The 23,825-nt window shown below is 50.2% G+C and overlaps 1 protein-coding gene and 1 long non-coding RNA gene across 4 annotated transcripts; one reads left to right on the top strand and one right to left on the bottom strand.

The window, feature by feature from the left end:
- Positions 1-124: 124 nt before the first annotated feature.
- On the bottom strand, positions 125-16,641 carry SYMPK (symplekin scaffold protein). Of its 3 annotated transcripts, none has more exons than XM_066638196.1 (27): positions 16,554-16,641; positions 15,883-16,095; positions 14,739-14,804; positions 14,244-14,297; positions 13,962-14,035; positions 13,665-13,791; positions 12,884-13,133; positions 12,349-12,519; positions 10,287-10,526; positions 9,799-9,953; positions 9,353-9,503; positions 8,719-8,935; positions 8,472-8,622; positions 8,152-8,387; positions 7,397-7,478; positions 7,126-7,239; positions 6,246-6,393; positions 5,518-5,678; positions 5,315-5,423; positions 5,049-5,149; positions 4,057-4,147; positions 3,770-3,871; positions 3,096-3,283; positions 2,342-2,518; positions 1,355-1,495; positions 714-1,022; positions 125-446 (listed from the first exon to the last, which is right to left on the bottom strand). In XM_066638196.1, the coding sequence occupies exons 2-27, from the start codon at positions 15,997-15,999 to the stop codon at positions 249-251; spliced, it is 3,930 nt and encodes a 1,309-aa protein (XP_066494293.1). In that variant the 5' UTR covers positions 16,000-16,095; positions 16,554-16,641; the 3' UTR covers positions 125-248. The 3 variants fall into 3 exon arrangements, with proteins under 3 accessions (XP_066494293.1, XP_066494295.1, XP_066494294.1); XM_066638198.1 differs by having other exon boundaries at positions 15,883-16,044; positions 16,554-16,633; XM_066638197.1 differs by having other exon boundaries at positions 15,883-16,080; positions 16,554-16,571.
- Positions 16,642-18,907: 2,266 nt separating this feature from the next.
- On the top strand, positions 18,908-21,601 carry LOC136661170 (uncharacterized). Its single transcript, XR_010794924.1, has 3 exons — positions 18,908-18,950; positions 20,847-21,010; positions 21,468-21,601. It is a non-coding gene; the product is annotated as an uncharacterized lncRNA (long non-coding RNA).
- Positions 21,602-23,825: the final 2,224 nt, after the last annotated feature.

Genomic DNA, 23,825 nt, shown 5'->3' with positions numbered 1-23,825 from the left:
TCTTCAAGGAAGCCCACAGGCGGCTCAAGAGCAGAGGCCATCAGGCTTTTTCCAACCGAGGACTCTGCACAAGCTACAGTACCAGCCAGCCCAGAGACAGCAGGTCCAAAATGAAACCAGCAGATCACACCAGTAATTCTTTAATTAGAAATCTAAATGTTTGCCATTTCTCTTCCTGCCCCCTCGCCAGCTGTCCCCCCTTCCTCAGTCTCTTTCCGCTCAAGATGCTCTTTGCCTCCCTCTGCCCATCAGCTGTCGTTTTTCTTTTCTTGCTCTGAACCGGGCTTCGGCTGCTCCTCTGCTGGACTGGGCGGGTTTGCCTCGGCTGCTTGTGTGTCCTTCACCGGTTCCTCTGGTGACAGGCTGGGTTGCTTAGCTGGAGCTGCCTTGCTTGAGGATCCCTCATCTGGGCTGCTGGTGACTCCTCCTTCTTTGCTCTGTTGTTCCTGGAGAGAGACCAAGAAACAATTATCAGAGCATTGAAGAACCCAACCCATCTCAGACTCTCAAACCAAAGAGAAGAGAGCTCAATGCTCCTTGCAACAGGTTCCAAGAGCAAGAAGGCTGTCCAAGGCATTTAAAATCTTAGTGTGTCTATTTCAGCATGATATCTGCAATCCTCTTGGCAGATAATGCCAGCTGGTCTCAGACTGTTCTGGATGCACAATATTGCTTGTGGTCCTTTAATTGCAGTAAAAAAGAAGAAGCACTACCTTGCTGGGCCAGGGGCCCTCCAGGCTGGAATCTAGGAGGGAGTTATCACCCCCAAAGCTCTCGTCTTCTTCCTGCATGCTGATGAAGATGGTGGGGGTCTCCGCCTCGGGCACTTCCTCACGGAAATCCATGGACTCCTCTGCAGGAATTGGTGTTGCTGGGACCACAGGGCGGGGCGGCTGCTGCTGCTGCTGCTTCAGCTTCTGCTCCTCTTCCAGCTGGCGCTTGAGGGCCTTCTCCTGGGCCAGGCGCAAGGCAATCATGTCTTGGGACACCCGAGGCAGGAGGGGTTGTGGCTCCACTTCCTCCTGTGGACACACGAGATGCAGTCAGGGCCCCCTTGGAAGCCCTACCTCTGCTTCTTCAGAACTGAACAGTTTGACAGCACATCTCTACCACGCAAGGTTGCACTCTTAGGCAACCACCCGGCACAAGCTCCACTGAATGCAGGGGACTGAACTCCAAAGGAAAACACATGCAGGCTCATCCTGGAAAGATCACAGTTCTGCAGGTCTCTCCTCCATCTCCACCCTGGTTTTTCCACCAACTCAGAAAACCCACCCAGCATAATATAGGTTACTGCAGACCTGCACGTTCCAGTCTATCCTCCCTCCCCAGCCCTGTTTTGCTTTGCTCTCACCTCCCTCTCTCTTCTCAGCCCTTTGTTCCTGGGTGGGACGGTCCCCCTCAACTCCTCCACAGGTTGCAACTCCTTCCCTTCCACATCTTGCTTGTTGTTGGCTTCCAGGATGATCATTGTAGAGTTGGGGAGGTGGGCTTGCTGCAGAAGAAAAAACAGGCAGAAGTGCACGGCTGTCAGGTTCACCGACAGCAGCACTCCGGCGAACGCTACAAGCCTTTGCGTATAGGTGCAGAGAATTGGGCTTACGCAGGTCAGCTGGCTTCCCAGCCAACGCTTCAGCAACTAGCTTCTGTGCCAAGGGAAGCCCAATAACTGGTTCCCCTCCAGATGTGAGCAACAGCACAGGGTGGGTGTCCCTTTTTGGTGTTCCCTTCTTGGTGGCAGGGACTGCATGTCAGGGTGCAGCATCTTGTCCCAATTACTTCAGCAGGTACCAACGGTGCATAGAAAGGTCAGGTGTATAGACTGTGTGCCTTGCTTCTCCCCCCACCCCTGCACAGGAAACCATGGCAGCCCCACCGCATCAGTGCAAGAGCCTTCCCCCGTTTTGACACAGATCATTCTTCCTAGCTAGCAAAATACCCACTGGGAGAGAGACAGGGAGGGAAGGGCTAGACCCCCCAGGACTGTCACACCCCATCCTTGAGGCAGGCTTGGGCAGAAACTTGCTTTTGTGGCATCCTGACCATTAGTCAGCCCACCTGCAGCTCCTTTGGCCTCCCACCCCTGCCAGTAGAAAAACCTGGGCTACATAATCAAGTAGGGCTTAAGCATAAATTACTCAAGACTAGTTCCCTCTCACCACTCTTTAAACCCTGGCCCCTTGAGCAGTAAACTGAAGAGAATGACACAGAGGTCGTTACACTGAGACTGAACATGAGCTGGTGACCCCCACCACAGGCCACCCCAGAGTTGCTGCCCTGGGTTTCACTTGGTCTTAATTGTCTAATGTGTTGTTCCCCAGAGGGCCACTTCATCCAGTACCTGGTGTGGGGTGAAGGAGCGAACGTGAGCCAGCAGAGGATCCCGCAGCTCTGGGCACTTCTCAAAGACGGCACTAAGCTGCTGAGGGGGCAGCTGGAGAATGACCTGGAAGGACTGGGGCTTGGTGCGCTGGCAGCACTTGATGAAGCCTTCCCAGACCTTTGGATACTTCCACACCTATGAAGGAAGCGGAGAGTTAACCCAGAGCATCGATGGTGGAACTGTGTGTCCAGCCTCAATAAGGAGGAAGAGCCCTGCTGGATAAAGTCCCAGGTTTATTTGGCCCAGCATCCCATTTCCACTGGCCAGCCAGATGCCTCAGAGCAATTTCTAAGCACAGCCTGAAGGCCAGAGCCCTCGCGCTGCTGTTTGTCCCCAGCCACTGGAGTTTAGAGGTTCAGTGCACCTGTCCATGGAGCTGCACCTATTTGACTACTGGGCCCTGCTGGATCTCTGCCTTTGCTCAGCTACCTAATCCAGTTTAAAAAGGCATCCAAGCTCATAACCACCTCTTGTGAGGCCCTGTTCCTCCCACCCTTGGAAGACCAGAGTTTTGGACTCTGTAGGATGGGAAAGAAACGGCCACAAATCAGAACCCCTCAGTGGATCCACTGAAGCACTTCCCTTTAGAAAAGCAAGCTCCTTGCTTGGGACTGCTAACCTCCACTGGGCCCAAGAGTAAGTGAAGTAATGGGCGATGGGAGCCTGCGACAAGGAGCACATCACCACCAGACCTTCTCTGCACTCTCCTCACCTGCTTCAGAATGAGGCGAGAGAGGATGTTCATGACAAAGCCACCCAGGCGTGGATACATGGTGAGCGACTGGATCACCGTCCGCATGAGGAGCATGGGCAACGGATTCTGCTCCATCAGCTGCTGCATCACCACCGCCAGCACTTCCGAGGTGTACACGTTGCGCTCGGCAAAGCACAGGTTGGTGGCTGCACATAGTAAGAAACAAACAAAATGGGTTGCTTTGGGACCAGGAGGAGAGAAAAACACAACCTCAAGGCACGAAGTTGCCCGTTCCTTTCGTGGGAGGAGGGGGCCCAGGAAATTCTGAGTGACTCAGAAAATCAAGGTGTAAAAATCCAAGTCTCCTGGTGCCATTGGCAAGCCACAACTAAGAATTCAGGTGGATGGATTTTCTTTATGGACATAGCTTCTAGGCCAAGACCCATAGCAGGATGCGTGGGGAGAAACTGACCCAGTGCATCTGCATTTGTTCTTACAACCGTGACAGCCAGAAATATGGGGGGGGGGGGGGGAAACACATAACAGGAATACTGGTAGTGATTTAGCAGCATTCTAACCAGGCAACCCAATTCCACTCCGTGGAAGGGCAGTTGTGAGCTTTTCACCTGCAGTTTAGAAGACTATGGAACCACAAAGAAAGTGAACACACGTGCACACACAGGGAATTGTACCTTTGATGATGGACTTCATGTCACATTTGGTGGAATCGATGTTGTGGAGAGCAATCAACAACTCCCCAGGATTCAGAGGGGAAACAGCAGAGTTGCCTTCACCTATTGAAATTATGGCAAGAGAGAACTGCCATTGAAGGCCTCTTGCAGAGCCACCAGACTGCCCACTGCCTTAGAAAACCCGTCACCAACACCCTGGCTAGCAAGGCCCTCTGGCTGAGCCTTGTCCTGGCTCATGTACAGAGGCACCAGAGACCACCCCGACCTCAGGCCTGTCTGACCCCTACCGTGTTGTGTCCCCAGCAATCGGTTGAAAACTTCCTTCACAACAATGGGATTCAGCTTGATGAGTTTTGGCAAGGCCTGAATAACCTCTTTCTGGAACGAGAGGATGGAAGGAAACTCAAAACACAAGGAAAAGAGACCCCTGGTTCCACCAAGAACTGTAAGCCACGCAGGAAGGAGATACTCAGCAATTTGGTGACAGAAGGAGGGACTGACCCCTACAGCCCAGCATCTTTTAAGCACTAGAGCCCAGATAGTTCCCTTGCCTAGACTAAGAACAGTCCCAAGACTTCAAGCGGCCTTTCGATCCTGCAAGAGCATCTCCAGAACTGACAACTCATGGATCTCGACTTCTGTGATTCTCTTCTATTGTCTTTCCACGCTGCTCCTTATAACATGTATGGTCGCTTCATCTCCATCTCCCAAGTTGGCTCCCTCTCACCCTTTAAAGCCTCTCCTCGATCCCATTTGAAAGCGAGCTTTTGCCTGGACTCCTCAGTGAAGCCGACTCAGGAGACCAGCCATGAACCTTTGACACAAGGTTCTGTACTGTCCTTGTGTCCTAAGCCTGTACCGAGTTCTTGCTCCTGGGTTCTGTGCAGCACTCAAGGAAATAAAAACTATTTGATCTCCTAATGCATGTTTTCAGTAGCTAACCCACCTTTCTTCCCCTTTTATTTCTATCCTGCCTTCTCACTCAAAACTGTCTCAAGGCTGCTAACAAAATACAAAACAATGTACAAACAACAACAACCTAATAACACAGAAATCCCCCCAAAAAGAGACCTATCACAGTTGCACCAAAATGCCCAATAATCAGCTGGAGAAAAAGGTCTGACAAAATAGAGATGCTTTTAATAGCCTCTTGAAGGCTGGAAAAGAGGGGGTCTCCCGGATCTCAGGTGGAAGAGAAGACCCAGCCTCACATGTATCCCAAATGAACCTCCATGAGTAATCACCCAGAAGCCGTCCTCATATTGGGCCCCAAACATACCTTTTCTAAACCATTGAGGACAGGGATAAGGAACCGGACGTCTGGGAGTCTCTTGTGGTACAGATCTCGAACTCGCTTCACCAGCTCTGGAGATGGGGGAACTGAGCAGAGGAAATAGTGTTAGACCATGTGACAGAATGCAAGGTGTAACATGTCCTGAGTAACCCACATCCTTGTCCAGGATATGAATTAACAGTGGTAACTTGGTTGAAGTGGCCACGCATCACCATGGGGCAGGGCAGACTACAACAGAAGGCTCCATGTACCTTTATCTGTCAGGCTGTGCAGGCAGCGAGTCACCAGGGTCTCTGCGCCTTTGGGGCAATTTTCCACCAGGAGGAGCAGCTCTGGGGAATTCATTCCCATCCCACGGATCTGGATGAGGTTGGCAGCAGAGGAGTGAATGAGGGGAGGGTGGGGAAAAAGGGGGCCATGTGAAACACCACCCCAACACCCCCAGCTCACACACCGGCTGCTCGATAACTCTGAGAACAGTGCGCTTGATGTCGGCAATGGCCTCAGTGTAGACAGATGCCAGCTCATGGATTAGTTTGTGGTTCTGAGGAAGGAGGGCCAAGTAGAGGTAGAGGCACTGTTTGATCGTCTCTTCTGTCCAGGGGGCAGCCACCTCTGCAAGGCAAGAAAGGGTTGGAAAGAGAGAGACCAGGCATCTGACATCTGAGCAAAGGAGAGCCTTCTGCGCGAAAGCATCCGGCCCCATCCCAGTTCAGACTTCCGTTCCTTTAGCCAAATCTCTTTACAGAAGATTTCAGCACAGCACCCGCTGGCTGCCAGTTAAAGGAAACAAGCAGAAAATGTCCTTTGGATGCTAGTCCATTAACTCTAATGCATTCTGAAGGAAAGGCAGAAGTCCAAGGATGAGAGGATGAAGTGCCGAGGGATTCCAGAGATGAAGAAAACCTTTAAATGTTTCCTTGAGCACTTCAAATGTCAGTAAACACAGGTAGTGGAAGCAACTAGGGCTAAACAAGGGCTGTTTCATGCACAGTGTCATTCCCACATGGGGAAAGGTGCATTCCAGCAGTTGAGAGGCATGGTGCAAGTGTCTATTTTTTGCCCATATAGTGAAGTGTCCCCCATAGGAAGTCATTCCATGTGCAATGCTGTCTCCATGGTGGAGATGAGGACTGTTCCAAGCATGTTCCCATGATGATTTCTGGCCAATTGGCCCATTACCTGTGTCTTTGTCAGCTCCGAAGAGGACAGAAGGTGGATTGGGGTGAACCAGGAGCTGCAAGTAGTTCAACGCAAACTTCTCCACGTATTCCCGCAGCTGGTCCTTCTCATACATCCTCTTGATAAACAGGAGTGCCTGCTGGCGAACCTTGGAAGACAGCAGACATGGCACTGAATGGATCATTTTAAAAGGATGTTTGGAAAATTGCAGGGATTGGTGAATCAAGCCCAAATCTGAGAAAAATGTTTTGGTGTTCCTGGACTCATTCTTCCCACTAGGAGGAATATGGGGAGGGAAAGCGACACCTTAAGGGGCTGGAAATAAGATTGAACCTGGGTTCAATCTGGGGCATCTCCAGCTAAGGGATCATGTAGCAGGTGATGGGCAAGACTGAGACCCTGCAGACCCCGCCATTAGTCATGTGCTCAAAAGTGTATGGACAGAAATCAGCCTGGGCACACAGGAGGTTCCCGGGCAATCTCCAGCCACTACAGGATCTCAGGCAGCAAGACTGGAACAAGGCCTCTCTGAATCCTTGGCGATTGGAGAGCCGCTCTTAGAGCAGACCACAAAGCCAGCTGGATCAATGGTCTGACCCCACGATAAGACAGTTTCCACATTTGCCACTTGTTTCTCAAGACCTGGGCTGGCAATACCAGGGCCCTTCACCATCCCAATCAAGTGGGATGCAGCAATCCAGCCTCCCTTTTAAGTGAGCAAACTGTCAGTGAAGCAGCTCGTAAAGCCACATGGCTCAGAAGCTGCCCAGCTTTGGTCAGTCAAGTCTCGCCGGGGGCTGATCTAATCGTTTAAGCTTCAGGCACCCAGTTCAGTGAATGACTGCCTGCCACTGCACCACCCAGCCTGCTGCAGACTCACCTTGTCCTTCTCATGGGAGCTGAGGTCCAAGAGGACATGCAGATATTGGAACTGCCTGGACGGACGCTTGAAGATCAGGTCCCGAAGAGTGGACATGCCCAGGTATGTCCGGCTCTGCAAGAGGGACGCAAAATACTCTGAGTGCTTGCAGGGCTCTGCATGCGAGGAAATGCCCGAGGAGGCTGCCCATTTGGGAAAACTGCAGAGTTTTACAAATTAGAAGAGAGGAGGGGAAGGAGGAAGGCCAGAGGAGTTGCTTATAGCAATGTACCTCATCTTCACAGTACTTCCGGATGACTTCAAGGGCACTCTCTGTAATCAGCGGGGCCTCAAGAACCACCTTGGTGAAGATCCTGGGGAAGGGGAGGAGAATGAACAAGAGGCTTGGACCCTGGCAAGGACTCAGAAATCAAAAGGCAATCAACTGCCTTGAGTTCCATGACATCCTAATGAAATCAATTAAACAGGCCAATCCATTACAATTAAAAAGACACCTGTAAATCACTGCAGCAGGGTTCTCCCCCCCCATTTTGAAAAAATCTTCTGAAGATCAGCACCTGCCATGAGGCATGCCTCTCACACAGGAGAGCACCTTCTGCAGCCTGCACCACAGGCACAAGACTACCAGTTTCACTGGTTACGTACATGCAATTAAATGTTACATGGCTTATGAACTGGTTTCTTCAGCCTGGTAGCTTCTGGGTTCAAACGACCATCCAAACATCTGGACATGAACCTATGAACTCCAGGCCCAGGGAGTGCTGCTTCTGTGTTCTCCCAGTAGCCGGCACGCTGTCAGTGCCTACCACTCCTCAGGAGTGCAGAATTCAGCCTGTGCTTGCATTAGAAGATATAAACCCCTGGCCTTTTTTATTGTGTAAGCCGCCTTGATGAGACAAAAAGGCAGCAAACAAATACCTAGTGGCTTATATTCTGCCCCCAAGATGCTCAACTACCACTAAGAAATGGGGAAGCTCAAAAAGCTACCAGATTTCTTCTGTAGCGGAATGGACGCACATGACTTACCCATCCTTTTGGTCAGGCTTCTCCTGCAGGCCAGAGAGCAGGCCAATGAGACACTCATCATAGCTGTCGAGTGATCCGGTGGGGTATCGGGTTAGGTAGACGTTGTACTCCTGGTACAGCCAGGCGAAAGCCAGGTCCAACCGGTTGCGGATGTCATCCAGGATGAAGGTCAGGACCTCACTCTTCAGTGGGACCTCGAACTGGGTCACCAGGGAGGAGAGAATCTTAACCCGGGCCTGTGGGAGGACAGCAGGGGTGAGGCAAATGTGTCAAACTGAGTCAGGCCCCTCCCCCATCAAGGCAGGCAACAGAGCACGTACATGGGCTGCACCGCTGCAGGCCACTGCCTTCTCAGAGCGCAGGATCCGCTTCACGGCAGCCAGCTTCAACTTGTCCATCTGGACATCTGTCAGGGGCTTGATCACGTCACTCAGGCGGAAGATCTTCTTGCGGCCACTGGCACCGGCCAGCCTGCATCAAGGTGGGCAGAAGATAGCAACTGAATGGACTCCCTTGTCGTCCCCCCAACGCACCTCAGTGGGTGAAGAGGGCTGTGGCAGCTCTCACCTGGGCTGAGTGGATGGAATGATGGGCTCTGGGCGTCGCTTGGCCTGCGGCATCCCCAGCTCTGTAGCACTGGCAGACGTGGAGCCCTGAGCCCCCACCACCGAGATGGCCTGACCCGGGTTGAGAGCAGACAAGCGGCGCTTGATCAGCACACTTTCGGGCTTGGCCATTTTCTCTTCTTTGACCTCCTCCTTGGCCTGTTTGATCTGCTCCACACCTGCCGGACGTACACAGAGATTACCACTTTTAAAAATGCCCTTTGGTTTCCAAGCAAAATAAAAATATTTGTGCCAAACTGAAACACTGCAAACGTTTACTTAATTACAATGTAACCTCATGCTAATTACCATTTGGGCTTACAAATAATAGGAATCACTGCCACAGTATTATAATGCAACCACAAGCACATGAGGAATTAATTCAATTAGCTGTGCATATGAAACAGTTTTTAAACCCTCTCCACACAAACACACCCATTTCAGATGTTTTCTTACTGGTCTATGCAAAGAGACGGAAACCGTGCAAATGAACCCACTTTGTTTGGCTCCTAAGCACCCCAAGCCATGGGAGAAGTCCTACCTCTGCACCAGGAGAACAAACAGCAACTCCCCCAGAGTCCCATCTGCAGACATACCTGGTCCCAGCCCGGCTGCCGTCATCTGGGTGGCCATTAGCCGGGCAAGGTGTTTGATCTGGACCTCAGTACCGGCCGACTCCACTGGGGTGTAGGTAGCTTGGAAGGAAGCAGGCATATTCTCTGGCAAGTATACCATGCTGATGAGCACCTGGGGGCAGGAAAAGACAAAATAAGGAGCAGAGAGGTTGGCAGAGCCCAGAAAGACACAGCTGTAGCTGCCTCCAAAGACCCCACCTGCTCAAACCCTCCAGTTTTGCTACTGGGTGATGGAACTGCCCTGGCTTCTGCTTCCACACTGTGTGTCTTTTCATCAGACCTCCCACCCCACCCCCTCTCCTGCCCCCTCCCAATTTGCATATGGTCCTAGGCCTCCCGGCCCCACAGCGAAGTGCCCAGGCGCAGGCAGAAAAGGTGCTTTGCCAGCAAAACCAAGAAACACACACCAGGTTAGCCACATTCTCTGGAGTCAGGAGGGGTTGCAGAAACTCAGCCGTTATGTCCGTATCTGACTGCATGCTGCTTTGAGTGGAGGGCTTGGGGGCTGGGACGGCCACCTGCTCCAGGTCCTTATCCTCATCATCCTCCCCAAGGGATGGTTCTGCAGTGAGGAGGGAGACAACAAGGCATGGGGGGGGGAGCTGTATAGTTATGTTCAGTGTTGCATTTGAGAAAATTATAAGATGACGTAAACACACACATACACACACACACACACAACTTGCAGTACGCAGCGGACTCAGTGGCGCTTACTTTTGAGTAAGCATGCTCTGGCTCACACTAGAGATTGGGGGAGTGGGGTTGGAATCTTCAGGGTTGAACAGGCAGTCAAACCTTTCTCTCTCTCACTTTGAAATCTTCCCTCCCCGCCTCCATCTCACCCCCACAGAGACAGCAATAAAGTGAGTGAGCGTTACAGTGGCAAAGCACTCACCAATCTTCATCTTTTTCAAGGCAGGGTCAGTCTCATCCCGTGGACGCTTGCGCAGCTCCTTCAGGTTGGGCATGTTGCGGGCGATTTCGGCCTGCTGCGTACCCAGGTCCATCAGCAGGGTAGTGATCTGGGCTTGGAACTCCACAGATGCTGGATGCTTCAAGACACTCAGCAGGTGGAGCTTGAGATTCTTTCGCACGCTGCTCACCTGGGACTTGGCCAGGGTTGGAGGTAGGTTGGCTGTGGGGAGGTGGAAATGGGTCAGTAGGGGGTGAGACAATAGGGAGGCCCAGGCTCTCTTGCGGGAACCCCTCAGGCTTTCTTCCCTATTTCCACCTGGCCCAGATGCAAACATCCCTGTGACCGCTATTAATCTAGACAATGCCTCAGCAATTGCAATCTGGATAGAAAAGATGCTGGGGCCATACCCAAATTGGCAAGAAAATAGAAAGCAGAGTGTGGGATTCTTATACGGTACAGTAATAGTGGCACAGGTCAAACTTTTCTGACACACAGCCCAATCCTATGCATGCCTACTCAGAAGTAAGTCTCATTAAAGTCAATGGGGTTTACTCCCAGCAAAGTGTGGATAGGATTGGGCTGACAGAGATGTTGATGCTGGAACCTTTTCTAGAGTTATCTGGTTTGGAACTTGAAGCTTCAAAAGTATTTTTATATTCTTATTCCTGCACATTCTGATACAAAGTCTGGTGAGAGGTCCGCTTGACCACAGTATCTTATGAGCTATTTTTTTCTATAAGCTATATCTCTTGAGTCACCAGCCTGTTTATGGCCTCTCCTTGGCATCTCTGACAGGTAACATTCATAACATAAGCAAACCCAGTTATCTCTGAACTGTCTGGATCTTTCATATCCCTTAAATTTGGCTGGGTTACATCTTCGCCATTTCAACTAGAAGCAACAAAAGGAACGGCAATTTGACTAGCTGTGGAACTCTGACCCAAAAAGAGTATGAGAGAAACGTCTTTTTGCTGTCCTTGCCTATGAACAGCATAGAGAAATACTGGAAATCTTAAGTCAGAGACAAGATGAGGACTTTTAGTGAACCCATTTAGGGGACAAGATTTTCTTAGAATGACCCAGGACCCCCCCCCCCAATGATCACAACAGCTGCAAGGAGGGAGTCCAATTCCTTCTCCAAAGGGCTTGGCAAGCCCTCATTCCTCCCACATCTCTCTTGATTGTAAGGAGGACGTTAAAGGGATGGGGAGAAAATGTTGACTGGAAGTTCCCCTGGCTTTTTCTTTCCTGGTGAAACACTCCCTAAAGCACCTCATGCATTAAGGATGCTCTGCTGGTACTCCTAATCGGCACCAATTGGCACAGAGGCTTTACAGGGTAGTAATGAGCATTGCTTTTCCTGGGGCTGGGGCTGTCTGGGGCCTGCCGCAGTTCTCAGCCTGCAGTAAGTGCTCAAGTGATACCTGTTTTCTGGTTTCCTACTGATCCTTTCCCCATTATCACAACTGTCATTATCACAATGTCATATTTGCAGATGGCTCGAACTATCAAAGAGGGACTGCTTCTTAAACACACTGGGGGCACCTGGTGGGGTTAAAAAAAAACCTGTTTGGCTCACCCAAATTTCATCATAGTAGGATACCCAGAAAAAAAGCCATAAATCCTTGTGATTTTTTCCTCAGGCTAAAGATTTCTCTTGAAAACAAGAAACCTGACTGTGATGCTTTTAGCCTTGATTATGGGTTAGTCCAGCCATTTTCAACTGGTGTGTCGTGAATGGTCCACAGGTGTACCATAGAACTTTGGAACACAACAGCTGAAAATTACTGAAAAACCCTTCTGCAGCTGTTTCTACAGAAACTGTCTGTAGTCATGAATTGTCTGTTCAACTTCCTCTGCTGGCAGAGCCCTTGAAATAGAGCCTCAGAACCCGGCAGAGTCTCTCGGAAGCAACATCACAAGATGCAAAAGGCCATGGGGAAGACCATAGAGGTCAATCTGAGAAGAAAAACACTGAAAAATCACTAGGTTGGTCAATCACACGCACATTCTGTGAACTCAGTGGGGTCACTCGGCTTACCATGTAGTGTCTCATAGGCCTGAATCACCTCTGACATGAACATGGGTCGCTGGCGAGCAATGGAGGCCAAAGAGCCAAGTGCTGCTGTCAGGTTGATGCTTGAGATGGCTGGATGCACCATGAACTTCAACAGCTGCTCCAGGGCCATCTTCCCTTCATCCCAAAGAGCATCTGAGAAACAGCATTGAAAAAACAGAGACCTTTGGGTTGCCGCCCCCTCCCCACAGATGCAACTTGACTTGCTTGCTTGTTCTCTAGAATCACCCTCAATTGCAAGCACCCTGAAGGCCACCACCCTTACATCAGCAGTGTCCAGCAGTCTCCAATGGGGTGACGTTTTCAATTTTACAGCTATTGCCTGAAATGCCCGAGATACTTGGTTGCCCTCTGCCCTCACCGTACAGGATATTTGTACCCTAATTGTAGGATACACAGATCCCTGTGACCCCAGGTCCGCGAGACATGAGCTCTATTTCCCCAGTAACCTTTGTGCCCCCCATGGGTTCATCCTCCCACCCCTCTCCCATCCTCTCACTGTATTTGATGCAGGGGTGATCCTTGGGGACCCGGTCGAGGCTGATGTCATTCTCATGGCGCTTGGGCACCTCCGAGTCAGGCATGCGGGGTGACAGGGTGATGATCAGGCCCTCCACAAACTTGATGGCATGGGTGCGAATCCCGTCATTGTCAGAGTCCAGCAACTGGATGATCTCACTGGCCATGGCAGACACCATCTCCCAGCAGGCTTCCTGCATATCGTTGATCACTCTGGACTTCACCATCCACTACATGCCAAGGCAAAGGAGTTAGCCAGTGCAGGATTTGGAGAGAAAAATAGGCAAGGGATGGGGGGGGGCGGAAGAGCTCAAAAAGACAGTGGGCCCCCATGTTGTTTTCTCCCAGTAGTTCCTACTCAATGGTATACTATCTCTGAACATGAGAGTGACACAGCCACCACACTATAGTAGCAATTTTCAACTGGTTTGCTGCAAAAGGTCTGCAGGTGTGCTGCAAGAATTTGAAGCATAGCGGTTGAAAATTGCTGAAAATCTCTTCCAAGTTCTGTGGCTCTGTTTCTAGGGCAACTGTCTGTAGAAATGAATTGTCCTTCCTCCAAGGTCATCAAAGGCTTTGAAAAGACAGAACAAGGAGCTGGTGCCGTATCTGGGTGTGGGCAGGTGGGGCTTGATGTGGCCAGGGCCACAGGCGGGATGAAAGACCTTCGTGGCAGAGTGCTGGATAAAGGTAAGAGGATTAGGATGGTTCCAGCTCCGTCGATCGTCCGCCTGCTTGTCCGGGAAAGAGAAGACACTCACCTGCAGCGCCACCTTGTACAGCTGGGTCATGGCAAGGATGGCTTTCTTCACCACATTGACATTCTCATCTCTCAGCAGCATGTTCAGGTTAGCAATGAGCTTGAGCAGCAGCTCGGTATCCCGCTTGCTGGTGGCAAAAAGTAGTAGGGTCTGAGATGAGGGGGCTAAACAAGCTGTCACTGGTGCAACCCCCGCCTCCACAAGCAGGGAGTGCCTTAAGAAGCAGGCCACATCACATCACATGTTCCCAAAGAAAACGGGGGAGGCTACTCTGGAGGCCAGTAAAATCACCCTTACCAGGCTTCTTCTATGAATCCAATGACAAACTTCCGCACCTCAACAGACTTGTCAGCCTGAAAGGCGATGATCTCCTGCAACATGAGAGTGGGGAGGAAGTTGGGATACATGCCAAACCTTTTAACCCACAAGCCTGTCAGAAACTGGGAAACTAGCAAGAAGAGAGGAAGGCCAGTCACTGTCCTGAACAATTCTTGGCCCGAGTGTGAAACATCACAAGACAGGGTTTGTTGGGGAGATGACTACACACCCTATCCCACTGTTGCTCCAAGCAATACTCACATCCAGAAAGTTATCCAGCAAGGTGGGATCTTTGTTTATAATTAATTCTTGGACCTGAGAAAAGGAAAATAAAAGACAATATAGCCAAGCAAAGAAACAAACCATTTCTGGCTTCTTTTCCAGTTATCTCTCAACTTTACAGCCATCACAAGGCTAGCAAATTCCCAAAATAAATACTACATCATGGAAGACAGATGAATGTCAACACAGAGGCCCTAACTACTCAAACACAGATTAATTCATCAAACCCTGAATGAGAATATACCTTCCCTTCATTCAACATGTCCCAATACAGTTTAAAGTAATTTAACTGTGCAGTTGATAAAATAGAAGACACAGGAAGTCTAACTGTCCACCTAGACCCGTGTCACATTTTTTGACCATCTGACTAGACACAGGTACTGTTCAGCCCTGCTACATGGGATCATTGAACTGGGGAGAGTTCAAAGATCCAACCAGGACATGAGGAATGCCAAGGCAAGCAATGCTACTCACCTGCTTGAGGATTGTGATTTTTGAATCATTGCTGATTAAGGCAGCCTGATTAAGCAAATCCACAACCTGCATTTAAGAGAAGAACAATCTGAGATATAAGACAAAGGCATTTTTCAGCAAGCTCAGCATAATGTCTGTGCAAACAGGCACAGTTGCAAACTTCTAATGTTGAATATGGGGGAAGACACTGAAACTGAGAACAATCCTGATTCCTAAAATAAAAAGAACAATGTACACATTTGTTCACTTTCATGGTTTGTTTTGTTGTAAAGGTCTGGCTTCTTCCATTGCAAGGACACCTGTCTCTCCCTATGTCAACAGGAAACCGATAATGAAAGAGGCACAGCTCATAAAACCCAGCAGGGAAAAGAACAACAAAAGACAGATAGAACAGAAACCAAGGATAGAACTATGGAAGGAAGTGCCCTGAGCCGCTTGCTTGCTCCCTCCCTCGAGCTACATTCATAACTCTTATTTATACACAAAAGTTAGGTTCAGCCGTTTCCCTCTTTGTGAAAATGCCCCCATTTTTTCCTTGCTTTTGAAACTGTATTTCTTAAACATCAAAACAAAAATAAAACAGCCCTGAAAATAAAAACCAATTTCAAGAGCAGCAAAGTGTAACTGAAAGCAGAATCTAAGGAGAAAAATAACCTAGCGAAGGAACAGCAAAACATAAACCACTGAACGAGAAACCTGCTGGAATAAATAAATTTTTAAGAGGCAACCAAATACCGCCAAAGAAGGAGTTATTCATCTCAAGTGGTGGTGTTCCACATGCCCCCGCTCCAGTCAAGAAACGTTACGACTGTCAACAGAATCTCAGCCCATGTTTCAACCCCATGTTTCAGCCATTTTCAACCATGTGCAGTGGCACACTGGCATGCTGCGAGTGGTCCACGGGTGTGCCCAGGAATTTGGGGGAAGGTCATTTATTAGTAGGGCCATTGGGGGATGAGAGGCCCTGCCGTCAGCATGGTGTGCCTTGTCAATTGTCAAAAACCCGACGGTGCGCCCTGACCATTTTAGCACCATGTCAGTGTGCCCCGAGATGGAAAAGGTTGCAAATCGCTGGCTGAGCTCCTCAGCTCAGCATCACGACAGGATCTTTCTCCTTCCCGGCTCTGCACCCCGAGGCTCTTACCCTCTCCGAGGTCGTCATGGTGTCTATGCCGGTTGTCTCCTCCCCCCCAGCAAAGAACTGGGAGGCGATGCTCATGCGCGAGAGGCCGGGGTCCCCCATGCTGCCGATGCTGGCCATGGCTGCCCAAGCTCACGCAGCAGAACCAGACAAGCACAGCAGCGCCTGGGAAGGAAGCAGCGCAGGCAGGCGAGGAGGAGGCTGGAACAGGGAGACCTTTAATGACACAAATCACATATAAATCATGTATGTATTTTGTCTGTACACACAGACATTATTTATGTATACATATAAATATATACATATAAATAATGTATATATATATATAAAATATACGTATAATGTGTATATATATACAAATAATGTGTATATAAATGCATATATAAATATACACTCACACACATAAAAACATACATGTACATACATATATAATTTAGAATTAATACAAATTATATAACTAAAATAAATCAAGTTAATCTCTATATAAGTTGAATAATTAGCTAATTACAGGACACCTCATTCCCCCCCCCAGTGCTGACCCCCCCAAGCAGCCCTCCAACCACCTTGACCCCCCATGTTGTGATGACTGACAGCCCCCCAGGGCCCCCAACCCCTTTCTGTTACCATGGCAACCACTAGGCCTAGGCGTAGGTCTAGCCTCGCCCCCCACTCACCGCCAGGCCGTCCTCGGTCTGCTCCCCTCCTCGGAAGCCGAAGCTTCTACTCTCCCCTCAGAACCACCATATCCGCAAAGCCCATCAATGACGCTTCCCCTTCTTCGCCACTGCGCGTGCGCAAGCAACAAAACCTTCTGGGTAATGTGGTTCTCTTGCGGCAGGAGGCCGCACACGCCACTCATCAATAGAGGTACTGCGCGTACGCAATACGATGAAGCCTTCTGGGTAATGTAGTCTTCTTGCTAAAGGAGGCAGCCCACGCGGCTCATAGTAAAAATAAGTGGAGGAATCCGGCATCTGGACGTCACCGCAGACCTTTCTTGTGCAAGATACGTCCACGCCACCCTCTATAGGCCTGGTCAGTGGGGGCTTACAAGTCATCCCTGTGGAAGTCATCCCTGTGCGTCACTCTAGATTATTCCGAGCTCTACCACGCGATCCCGGAACGAACTGCATTCTGGGTAGGGTAGTTTTTAGCGTGCCACAGGGCCATTCCCCAGCTCCCAGAGACAACTCTTTCCAACGCGGCTAATTGATAGTCTTCCCTATAGAAACTAGTGGGACCTCCCTGGGGCAGAAGCTTCAATTCTTGAGCCCTTTCTGGTCAAATACAGTACAGACTTTCGGGTTCTGAGGTTCCTGCCCTACTTCCGGCTTTCAGAAGAGGACGCTTCCGGTTTTCCCGGAAGTGCCTCTGGAGGGTGACACCCGTGGGTCTCCTTGGGCATGCTGGGAAATGGAGTCCGCTTTAGCTGAGCCTCCAATTGACCAGCTGCTGGGGAAGTCTGAAGGCTCCACTGTGCACCTGCGTAAGAGAATGCAGGGGGTGGGTGGAGTGCCTGGAGGGGGTCTTTTCCCTCTCATGCAGCACTAGGACCAGGGTCAGCCGGCTGACAATCCATCAATCATCCTCTCTCCAAGCACTTAGAACAGCTTCGCTTTGAGGCAGTCGACATCCCACCTTCCCCCTGAGCGTGTGAAAGAAAGATAATCACTTTGCATTGGTGAAGGGAGGGGTTGCTGGCTTAGAGTGAAGCCTTTCTAAGTGGCTGGAGAGAGACTGATTGATGGATTGTCTGCTTAATGAATGTGTCTTACATCATAAAGGCCAGCAAGGCTGTTTTTAAATCATCTAGCAAAGGGATTTTTTAAATGGATTTGCTTTAATGCAATTTTTGCCATCCATGTGAGTTCTGGGAGCGGAATCCTCCCGAATAAGGAGACTCAACCTGTACTTCCATGTTCAGAGCCAATATACCTTTGAATAGTTGCTGGATGGGGCAACAGCTGGGAAGGGCTGTTACCTTACACTCTATGTACACTTGCAATGAACCCCTTTGATTGCAGCCAAGAGAATGCATTTGATAAACATGAATAGGATTGCACCACTCATTGTTAGCTGGGGAGAGAAAAACTTCCTAGCCACGTGGTCTTTCACCTAGAAGGAGCTGGCAGCTGCCCTGGATTGGACAGCTGTGCCAGTGCCTTCATGCTTGTGCTGTACATCCTTCGATGGTGGGTTTTTTTCATGCAGGTGCAATAGTGCCAGGTTGGCAAAGCCAAATTTTTTTGAGTTACATATGTTTCAACTTAGGTGCAGACCCCTGGAACCTAACCGATGTGTACACAGGGGTCTGAATGTACTTCCTCAGCTTTCCTGCAAAACTGTAGTAAAACTGCACCGCCAGGGCCAGCATATCCATGAGGCCAGGAAGATTGACTCAGGTAGATTGACCTCCACTGCTTTCTCTCTCCTTTGCCCACTCCCTGGATTGGAAAGAGATGAAGGGGTCAGAAGAGGGGAAGAAGTGTCTCAGATGCTAGTCTAGCCCATTGCTCTTCTCCTTCAGGAGGTCTTGGGCTGGTCCTGTGCACACAGCCCTTGAGTTCAAACTGGGAGGCAAAGAGGATCAAATGCAGATCCTACATGACTTCAGAGGGGGTGGAGGCTTCAGAACATCGCTCCCCCCCCACAACAAAACTGAAGGTTAATTCAGTCACTTCCCTCCCTCCCTTTACTGTCCAGTTTCTGACCTTGCAGGTTTGTGCCAAGGTGCCAGCTGGGTTCTTTGTCCTCACTCTGATGTGAAGCACAGTTCCCCACCCAAGAGCATCTTTTTTCTGCCCATTTGGCCAGCCGGTCAGATGTCATTTTATGCCTGTTTGCCTCCTTTAAGCCATTTTCCCAATCACCTTATTGTATAATGGGGTGCAGCAGAGATTGGGTTACGGGCTGGGATTTCTACCAGGGATTAGAAAGGGAGGAGGTAATTAGTTAATTGTGCCCTCAATTCCTGGTTTCTTTTGTGCCCCTTCTGGGTCCTTAATCCTGGAACCGATGGCTGGATCAGACGTTCTCCTGACAACGCCGTGGGAACCAGGGAGCCGGTGGAGGTAACTGGAGCCTCTTAGGAAATCTGATTCAAGGTGACAAGGACACAGTGAGAGGGGAGGAGGAGCACACACTGGTGGGGGAGAAGGGACATGGGGTAAAAGGACAGCAGGCCATCCAACTGTCCAGTAATCTCTGTTTGGGGTGGGAAACTGCATTTCTGGGTGCAGGTTAGAGCCAGCCATGCAACAACTTTGCTGCTTTCCTTAACTTAATGGGGAACAGGCATAAATTACAGAACACAAAAAACCTCCCTGTGATGCGGTCAGGCAGCAGGAAGACTGCAAAAAGCAAGGATGGATGGGAGCAAATGTGATGAACTTGCACATACGTAGGCTGTGGCTGGTTGTGAGGACTCTGGACCTCGAAGGTGACATAGGAGAGGAAGAGCTGTGCTTGAAGCTAGCTGGGGGCTGAAGAAAGAGAAGGGGCAGAAGGAGCACCTCAGAAGAGAGGGGGGCAAGAAATCAAGGAGCAGGAGATCTGTGGGACTGCAAGAGGCCCTTACAAGCATGTCTTCCTCAGGCCAGTGGAACACACAAAGAAAAGCTGGGTTTAGCACAAGCCAAGGCTTAGGCCCCAGAACCTGTTTAAAGCTAGGCATGGAACCCCCACCCGACACACACAATGCAGTTCAAGTGAGTAGCAAGGAGCCTGATGCAGAGTGCCTTCCATGTCACTCATGAGTGGTCACCACAAATTAAGGAGAAGGATTTCCATGTCTGGACACATGACTGAGCTCTGGCACCTCTTGTTTTAGGAATTAAGTGCTGAGGACAGTAGAGGAGGGAGGTCTTCTTGCCTCCGGTTGTCTGTGGCTGTTTTTGTCCTGGAGGATTGAGTGTCCCATTCAAAGCCCCCCCCCCCTTGTAACAGGAAACCTTGTCCTCTGGGAGGTGCGCTCCCCCCTCCGACCCCTCACAGGTACAGCTTCTGCCAGGCGATGTTATCGCTTCCGAGCGGCCCCGTGGATTGGTCCTGGGTAAATCCCTGGAAAGCTCCCTTGGCCCCCACCCGCTCAACCCTTGGTGGTTAAATAGGTGGGGACAAGAGGGAACCAGCCGCTGCTTGCCTGATCCCCAGGCCTGGTTGCTTTGGCCCACTCTGGCAGGCTCTCTTCACATTTCCAGAGGCATGGCCAGAGCTGGCCTCGCCAGCTGCAGCTACCCAGGGACCCTCCCTGCGTGGCTTTTCCTGGAACAAGAGGGGTCCTTGGTGCCCCTGACACAGCCCTCAGATTGCCGCTCCGATCAGAAGGGACTCCCTGCTCCACAAAGGACAAAGCCTTCCCGGCGGGTGGCAGATTTCTCCATCCGTTCCATCCTTGCCTTGGATGGCTCCGAAGGGGAAGGGGAGAACCGCTACAAGAAGCGAGCAGGGGAAGCTGTGGAGTGGAGTGGGGGCCCTCAGGACCACACCTGGATCTGCTGTACCCGTTTCAGGGCACCTTCCATTCCAAGTAAGGAACTACCACACACATACTAAGGGGAGCCAGAACAAAGAAGCTTTTTTCCTTTTCCTGTTGGGAGGGAGGGAATTTGGCCCGGGGACTGCAAATGGATGTCCTCTTCCAGTGTCTGCAATTAATAAATGATACAAGTTAAAAGTGACTTGCATATCTGGGACTTGAAATACCTGTTTTCCTTGCTATGGTAGTAGACAATTTGAGCAGGGAGTTGAGGGGTGAGTCTACCCAACCCTCAATCTATTTTCATCGGCATTTTAGACAGATCACAGATCTCCTGTGCTTGTTGATATATACAGCCTCAAAGGGCAGAGTTAAGGGGATATTCCCAGCCAAGGATTCAGCGATGTCTCCTGTGGTTATTTTACTGACTCTTCAGATCCCTATCCTGTGGAGGGCTGAGCTGGTCTTTTCCCATCTCCCTGTCCTGCAGAGACAAAGCAGGTGGGGAGCCCCCGCCCGACCTCCCGCAGCCCCCGAGTGCCTTTCTCTGCGACTCAGCTGGGAACCCTAGAGAACAGCTTCCGACAAACTCGTTACCTTAGCACAGGGCAGGTGAGAGATGTCGCCCTGCTGCTGGGGCTCACTGAGAACCGGGTAAGGAGAGAACCCACCCTGGCCTGTCCTTGTCTGTTCAGCTGGGGATAGGGGCCACGTGCTGCTCTCTGGCTGTGAGGGTTGCTGCTATCAGAGCAATAAAATCCTGCACCTATAAAATCACTTGGAGGCCAAGAGCTAATGCTGAGCAGCTTATGGAGTGTCCTCCTTTGCCATTGAGCTCCTCCTAGACTGGCATCCTGCCCCTGTCTCCTCGTGGAGCCACAGAAATGATGCTGAGTTGCTTCTAGAGTGGCCTCTTAGCTTTTCCATCAAGCCCCTTTAGCGACAGAACCGTAAAGTTCTGTTTTTGTGGACTGCATTGCAGCCAGGCTGTTTCTGCTCTTCAGACCCCTCTTGTCTTTCTGGGTCCTTGTGGAAATGTGGGGTGGGCTTCCCAGCTGGGCATAATTTGGATGGGGAAATGAGTTCCTTTTTTTCCTTTTTTCCCTCCAAGGTGAAGATTTGGTTCCAGAACCGGAGAGCCCGGGAAAAACGGGACTTCCTGAAGCAGCACCCAAACAGTCTCGTTGGCATGAACAGGAACTCAGTGGAGGACAACTCCCCCTTGAGTTGGTGTTAATACTGGGAGTGGGGTGGGTGGAAGGATCAAGGTTTGGGGGAGGAGAGGCCAATCACCAGATTTCATTAATCCAAACAGTAAATTTTCTTAACCTTCCTGGTTCCACCAGGTCCCATCTTCTTGGGACCCTCACAGGACCCACCAAATTGTGTCTTGGCTCCAGCCCCAAATTGGTACACCAGGATCTGTGCCTGGATCTACCTGACCAAGGCAACCAAAATTTTCTGGCAATAAAATGATGGCAATGTCTAAAATGTCTAGGGAGCTCATCTTTATAGCTGCTGAGGTTCGAATGAATGGCTGTCCTAGAGCAGACTTTCAAGTAGGGTTGCCAACTGATCAGAAAAGCCCACCCTGGCCCACATGTATGCCTCTAGCAGCAGCTTGATATGTAGGTTACTCTTCTCATGGCATTACAATAAACATGAGCACCTGATAGTGCCTACACCTCACACGGCTGCTGAGGGCACAGTTACAAGAGGGTGGCTGGAGAGCTGGCAACCCTCTTTTGTAAAAACTTGAGCTTGGTTAAACAAATGCTCTCTTTCCAAAAGCAAGATAACAAATAATTGTAGTTAAGAAGCGCAAACACACAATTGAAATAAATATACACCTCAATGTATATTTATACATAGAAAGAAAACATATCCAGAAATAATGACTGCCTAATAAAAGAGTCTTTTTTATAATGTTATCAAGCAAGTGATGGTTGCCATTTGGGAAACAGAGGAAAAGATATGAGGTTGACAGTAACAGAAATTTATACTCTTGTGTCTAGGACAGGGATGTCCAAAGTTTTTGGCAGGAGGGCCGAATCGTCTCTCTGACACTGTGTCAGGAGTCGGGGGGGGGGGGGAGAATTAATTTACATTTAAAATTTGAATACATTTACATAAATGAATTTATTAGAGATGAACTTATTGATTGTAGGCAACCTTCAGTCTCGAAAGACTATGGTATCATGCTCTGAATGGTGGTTCTGGAACCGCGTCTAGTGTGGCTGAAAAGGCCGATTCGGGAGTGACAATCCTTTCCACACTGGGAGCAAGTGCAGTCTGTCCCTGGTCTGTCTCCCTGGCTGTGGGCCTTCCTTCTTTGCCTCTTTGCCTCAGACTGCTGGCCAAGTGTCTCTTCCAACTGGGAAAGGCCATGCTGCACAGCTTGCCTCCAAGCGGGCCGCCCAGAGGCCAGGGTTTCCCACTTGTTAAGGTCCATCCCTAAGGCCTTCAGATCCCTCTTGCAGATGTCCTTGTATCGCAGCTGTGGTCTACCTGTAGGGCGCTTTCCCTGCACGAGTTCTCCATAGAGGAGATCCTTTGGGATCCGGCCATCATCCATTCTCACAACATGACCGAGCCAACGCAGGTGTCTCTGTTTCAGCAGTGCATACATGCTAGGGATTCCAGCACGTTCCAGGACTGTGTTGTTTGGAACTTTGTCCTGCCAGGTGATGCCGAGAATGCGTCGGAGGCAGCGCATGTGGAAAGCGTTCAGTTTCCTCTCCTGTTGTGAGCAAAGAGTCCATGACTCATATGAATGAATGAATGTCTTACAATAGCTCAAGGCCTATAAAAGGCCTTGCACAAAGCAAGGCTGGCCTTTCCTTTGCTGCCGCTACTGCATCACAGACGTGAAACAACAAGCAGTGGAGGGAGCCCTCATCCCGCAGCCCATGCGAGAGGTCAAACAGTCACCCTCACTTTGAGAGCAGTTGCGTCGGGCCAGTGTGGGCTTCAACAAATCTCTGGAGGGCCAGAGGCTCATTAGAGACTGGAGGTTCCCTGAGGGCTGCATTGAGAGGCCTTGAGGGCCACAAGTGGCCCCAGGACTGCTGTTTGGGCACCCCTGGTCTAGGAGTTGCAGACATTTGGGGAAAGAGCTTCAGTATAAGATATAAGAAGGAACCTCTGTCAGTTAAGGAAAAAAGATAATGAACCAGCTCAGAGTCAACTGGAACTTATGAAACTGCCTGCTACAGTATTTAGGGCCGGATCATCCATGAGGCAGACTGAGACAGTTGCTTCAGGTTGCATGTAGGGAGCACACCTCACACAGCTCCTGCTCCTCCCTGGATTGGGAAAGAAGAGGGATGGAGCAGGATACGAAGTGTGGAGTGGAGAAGAGGGGTGAGCTAGAAAGTCTTTGAGCCCCATCCATCTCCATTCCTGGCCCCGATCTACCCAGCCCAGTGTTGTCTTATCTAACAGACTGTGGCTCTCCAGGGTCTCAGGC

This window comes from Tiliqua scincoides, chromosome 10 (genome assembly GCF_035046505.1).
Source record: "Tiliqua scincoides isolate rTilSci1 chromosome 10, rTilSci1.hap2, whole genome shotgun sequence".
Classification (NCBI taxonomy): domain Eukaryota; kingdom Metazoa; phylum Chordata; class Lepidosauria; order Squamata; family Scincidae; genus Tiliqua; species Tiliqua scincoides.
The sequence above is the reverse complement of the archived record's forward strand: the minus strand, read 5'-3'. Positions and strand labels throughout refer to the sequence as shown.